Raw genomic sequence first — 5,540 nt, 5'->3', positions numbered from 1 at the left:
GCCCGTGGCCCGTGAGCCCCCTGGGCGAGCCATTCTAGGCCCGGCAGGAGCACAGGGGTGGGGGGTGAGGTCTCGGAGGCCTCGGGTCCCTGTGTGCACCCATCCCCCAGGTTTCTGGGCTGGCCGTGTCCCGTGGCGCCAGCAGCCCCGAGGAGAGCCGGTGCAGGGGCATCTCCAAGTGGGCCGTCCCGTCTCCTGCATTTCCAGAAGACCATCTTCTCGACTCTGGAGAGCGACCCCCTGTTCGCCCAGTCCCGCGGGGGCCATCTCCCCCTGGAGGAGTCCCGAGAGCTGACCTTCCGCCGCTGCAGGCGGATCTTGGAGCACGGCCTGGCCCGCGCGGAGGACATGGTGCAGAGCCCTTTGTCTGTCCTGACACTCATCACCTGCCTGGGCATGTACGACTGGCCGCTGGCCCACAGGCTCCTGCTGCACTTGCTGGTGAGGTGGCGCGGAGCCCAGGGGCCAGCCCTTCCTGCGTCTGTGGGGGCGGGGCCACCTTCCCAGGGTGGGGGCATGGGGTGGGGGGGAGGCACATTCCTGCGTCCCATGGGGGTCCCCCCCCTGCCCCCCGCTATCCCAGGGTGGGGGCTGGGGGGGCACAGTGCGGCCCGCAGGGTGGGGGTGCCTGGTGTTAGCTCGCTCATAGGGTTTCATTGTTGTTTGGGGAGTGTTTCTTTTAAGAGATTACTTTCCTGGGGCTTGAACTCACGATGCTGAGACTAAGAGTAGCGGGCTGGACAGACGGAGCCAGCCAGGCGTTCCTCTCTTAAGAGATTTGTAAAAAATAACATAGGAGGGGCACCTGGGGGGCTCAGTCAGTTACGCGTCTGACTTCGGCTCAGGTCGTGATCTCACGGTGCATGGGTTCGAGCCCCGCGTCGGGCTCTGTGCTGACAGCTCAGAGCCTGGAGCTGCTTCAGATTCTGTGTCTCTCTCTCTCTCTCTTTGCCCCTCCCCTGCTCATGCTCTGTCTCTGTTTCTCAAAAGTAAATGTTAAAAAAATAATAAAAAAGTAACATAGGAAACAAAAACAAAGATTAGAAGATGTAGGCAGATCTTGTGCCATTTGAGGGGGAAGTCCAGCCCTTCCCAGCTGTGTGCAAATTTGCACACGCGAGTCCTCGAGGAGAGTACCGTGCATGCGAAAACCCCAGGAGAGGCGGAGCGTTCGGGGACTCTTTTGCTTTATGCCAAACGAACTTAGTGCTCCCGCTGCCGGCACACGGGCAGAGGTGGGGTGGGATGTGCAGCGGGGGAGGGTGGCCAGTGCGCCCCCTCGTTCCCTCCTCTTCCCAGGCCCCTCGGGACCCCGTGCAGGCATCTCAGGTGTGAGGTGCTTCTGCTGAGCTCACTGGACGCAGACCCCCTCCTTTCCTGCCACAGGCACCACTCCTGAGGCCCAGGACCCCCCCTTAACCTCCACCTGCTTTGCGGGGGACCAGCCCACGCACCCCAGTCTAAAGGTCCCGAGTTGGGGGTTGGTGTCGGTGCAATATCTCTAAGAAAGAAGACAGACAAGACAAGACAGACAAGACAGACAACGTGGATGGTGGAAAAGCCACACTTTATCAAGATAGCCAGGGTCTTATATACCATGGGTGATTACATCGTTTCTTTAATGGTTACATAGTTCAAGATCACTGAAGTAAAGACATGCTCTGGAAAAGGTCATTTTTGTCAGGACAGTAGTAAATAACAGGAATAATCAAGTCATTACAAGGGAGGGATTCCCTAATAATAGTCTGGCTCCAAGCGGAAGATGAGCCTGAAGAATTCTAGGAGGAGATTTACGTTCCTTAAGGCCCTTCATCAGGTATGCATGGGCAGGATGCTCGTCCTTTAACAAGCAAATCTTTGGCAGACAATGTAAGGGAAGGCTGGAGTTACTGATTGACCCAAGTTGAGTCAAAGCCTAAAAGTATATGTCTCTTTGCAAAGCAATGAGAAAATCACAGACTGGATGAACAGAAGCCACATGTGCGGCCCAGGAGGCCAAATATTGTTTGAGGGTAATTTTTTGCCTACTGGGCCCCAACACTGCTTGTCTGATGATTTCGTATTTTCAGGTTTTTGGGTTCACGATTTACAGCTCTGGTTCTGAAAGACATTTAGAATACCTTCCCAAGGTCTTCAGCATGGAGGTGAGTTCAGAGTCCTGGCAGATCGCGAGCCCGTGGCCCCCGGACGCCTCCGCAAAGGCCCAAGTGCAGGAGGGGGTCCCGGGCGGTCGTGCGCCCCGAATCCCCGGCCCCGGCTGCGTGTAGCCGGTTGCCTTCGAGGCGAGTCCTCCCTCCCCTGCTGCTGCCCGGGAGCAGTGCCCGGCCCGAGCCGCCCTGGCGAGGCGGCCCTCCCCCCTCCTAACCTGCCGTCCGCAGGGGCTGGGGACGTGGTTTCCCTGAGAGCTAGTGGGTTCTGGGGGGTGGGGCTTCAGGGCTTTGATCTGCGGCGGCGTCTGTGGAGGACACGCGGTGTCGCAGCCCCCAGAGCCTCTCCTGCCTCATGCCGTTGTGTGCTCCTGCGTTAGATCTTTGGGTGCTTTGCTGTGACCGAAGTCAGTCACGGGAGTAACGCCAAGGGCATCCGGACGACCGCTCACTACGACCCCGCCACCGAGGTAGGTGTTCCGTTCCCGTCCCTGAGCGCGGCGTCCTCACGCTCAGAAACCGTCCGTCTGCGTGCGCCCCGGAAGGTGGCGGCTGGGGGTGTGGGGTGGTTTCTTTCTTTGTCCACCGGGCAGCCGGCCCGCGTGGGGTCTGCGCACGGCCCAGGTCCTTTACAAAGCGAACAGCGAGAGGAGGATCCTCGCCGGCCCTGGTGCCTTGCTGGCGGCCTGTGTCCCCGTCTGTGGCAGACTCCGCCGGCTGGGCCTGCCCCGCCCCCTCCTGCCCCCGAGTCCCACCCCGCCGCCCCCCTGCGTCCCGTGGCCCGTGCAGACCCGTGCGGTGTGGGCACTGTTAACCTCTGCCTCGCCCGTGTCAGCGTGCGAGCCCGGCCTTTTGTGGGCTGTGTCCCCACTCTCTGGGGACAGGTGTCTGCAGGGGGCTCAGGGTTTGCCGTGTGGCCGGTGCCTCCCAGGGAAGGGAGGGCAGGGAGAGGACGGGGCACAGCGGGCGGGAAGCACCCCCTGTCCGCGGGCTCTGGGTCCTGCCGCTCCCGTCCTGTGGCCCCCTCCTGTGGCCGGGTCAGCCTTGTGCGCTCCTCTGGGGACCGCGGCCTCTGCCGCTCCTTCCCCGCCTGCACTGCTGTTTGAGGAGCCGTCCTGCCCCTCGTTGGGAGTGTGGTTTGCGAGAGTCTGTGTCACAGAAAGTGAACCCTGTGCTTGTGTATTTGCTCTCCATTCCTTCAGCGATGTGGGCCGATGGGCTGCGTGCCCGCAGTGCACAGAGACATGCACCCGGGGGCGGCGGCAGCGCAGGGCAGGGCCGAGGGGAAGGTGGTCGAGGTGCGGGGCCCATGGTCCTACATGCCAGAGAAAAGTGGACAGAGGGCCCCCAGCCACAGCCCTCTTGGGTTTTTTATTGGCTTTTCGGCCATCAGATGCCTTTATCTGAACCAAGGTCTTTCTGGCTCGGCCCCGTCTCTTTCCTGCGCTGCAGCGCCCCGGGCTCCCTGTGGGGCCGCCTGGTTCTGACCCACCGCCTGGCTCCTGTACCTAAGTGAGCATGGCGTTGGAGCCGGGGAGGTCGGGACCCCGGGCCACTGGTCAGGCACCCGCTCCGGGCCAGGCACCGCTTCCAGGACGGGGCGCCTCGCGGGGAACGGGACACGCGAGCCTCTGCTCTGGGAGGTCCCTTGTGCCAGAGGGGTGACCCGGACAGACAGCAGCAGGGAGCAGTTGGAGACCTGGCGAGGGGAGGGGCAGTGTGCTGTGTGCTGGTGGGACAGGCGGGGCCACAGGTGGGACTGCAGCCCCTTCCCTTCCCTCAGTGGGGCGTCAGCATCTGCGCGGCAGCCACACGGGGCACTGGGAGTCCATGACCCCAGGCACAGTGCCGGGCGGCACGAGGGGTTCCCGCCTGCGGGGAGAAGGGCGCTGTCCGGTGTCCACCCACGGTGGCCTGCGGGTCACACGGGAGGTGGCTCCCGCCATGACCTGGCTTTGTCCAGCTGCCAAGCCCCCCCAACCCTGGAATAGCTCACAGTCTCCCCTACCCACCCGACTCATGGGCCCCCCGGCCCCCAGGCCAGCCCCCCATTTCTCCTCGGCTCGTCTCCTGCCTTGCCGAGCCCTTGGTGAGCCTCCCAGCCCCTCCCGTGACCCCCGGTTCACTCACCCCGACGTTTTCAGGGTCTGCCTTGTGCTCCTGGGCACGGGGCCCTCATGGAGCTTGGAGGCAGGGGGAGATCATGGAAAAAGAAGCAGCATGTCGTTGGCTAGAGCCTGGGGAGGGTCACGGTGCGGAGGGGGCTCCCCTCGAAGGCTCACCCAGAAGGCCAGCATCGCGGTGGTCACTTCCCGGGCACCAGCCAGCTTCCCGAGAAATTGCGTATGTTTTGTCATCTGTCACCGGAGTCCTCATCTTCCATACAAGTGTCTCTGTTAAGTCCCGACCCCCAGGGCTGCGCTCCGTTTACAGCACCCCCGGGCCACACGGGAATGAGGTGCTCACTCCGCTCTGCCTTTCCCGGGGGGCTCTGAGCAGAGAACCTTGAACTCTGCACGTGTTTCGCTTGTTATCAGAACTTGGACCACAGCTTGAACCTTCATTTCTCTCCCTTGTGCAGGAGTTCGTCCTACATTCCCCGGACTTCGAGGCCGCCAAGTTCTGGGTCGGCAACATGGGCAAGACGGCCACCCACGCCGTGGTGTTTGCCCAGCTGTACACGCCCGGGGGCCACTGCCACGGCCTGCACTCCTTCGTGGTGCAGGTGAGGGGCTCTCGGGGGCACTGTCCCCTGGTGAGACTTCGGCAGGACCCTCATCCTGGCGGGGCGGGGACGCCACTGGCTGCCTGCGAGCACACAGCAAGGACTCGGCAGGCGTCCTGTGACGCACGGGACAGCCACCTGCCCCCCGAGGGAACTATCGAGGCACAGATGGCGGGGCCCCGGCCGGATCAGCCCTGGTCTAGACCCCAGATCATCCATCCAAGGGAGAGTGCCATGGAGCTCCCCGGCCCTGCCTTCCGGTGGTTCTGACCCAGCACCTGTGGAGTGGGCACGGATCTGACGTGGAATCTGACTCGGGGGCCTGGATGTCGCCCGCTTCCGGGTCACACACAGGAAGCCACTGCCGAGGGGGCGCCAGGGACGGACAGCCGGGCCCAGGCTGCCTGCCTCCCTGGTGGGACCTGTCTCCTGACTGCCCAGGGCCGCTACAGTGTCCCTGAACCCAGAGCCCACTGGATCCTGACTGCAGCCCCGCTTCCCCCCACCCCTGCCCCATCTGTAGTCTTGTTAAGACCTTCCTGCTGAGGGGGCTCTCCGGAGAGAGGAAAGTCAGCCGGGCCTTTTTGTCCTAATCGAGGTGAAATTTGCATCATACCAGTGAACAATTCAGGGGCGTTTGGCGCATCCCCGGCATGGGGTGTCCACCC

The 5,540-nt window shown here is 62.8% G+C and overlaps 1 protein-coding gene across 1 annotated transcript in view; it reads left to right on the top strand.

Moving 5' to 3' along the window:
- The window catches only part of ACOX3 (acyl-CoA oxidase 3, pristanoyl), a 922,607-nt gene that overhangs the window by 171 nt on the left and 916,896 nt on the right, over positions 1-5,540 (top strand). Inside the window, exons 2-5 of the mRNA XM_029952568.1 lie at positions 111-441; positions 2,070-2,144; positions 2,528-2,617; positions 4,729-4,872. Of these exons, the coding sequence (XP_029808428.1) occupies positions 111-441; positions 2,070-2,144; positions 2,528-2,617; positions 4,729-4,872 (640 nt within the window). The remainder of the gene's footprint in view (positions 1-110; positions 442-2,069; positions 2,145-2,527; positions 2,618-4,728; positions 4,873-5,540) is intronic.

Source organism: Suricata suricatta, chromosome 1 (assembly GCF_006229205.1).
Source record: "Suricata suricatta isolate VVHF042 chromosome 1, meerkat_22Aug2017_6uvM2_HiC, whole genome shotgun sequence".
NCBI classification, from domain to species: domain Eukaryota; kingdom Metazoa; phylum Chordata; class Mammalia; order Carnivora; family Herpestidae; genus Suricata; species Suricata suricatta.
This window is presented reverse-complemented; position numbering and strand designations above follow the sequence as displayed.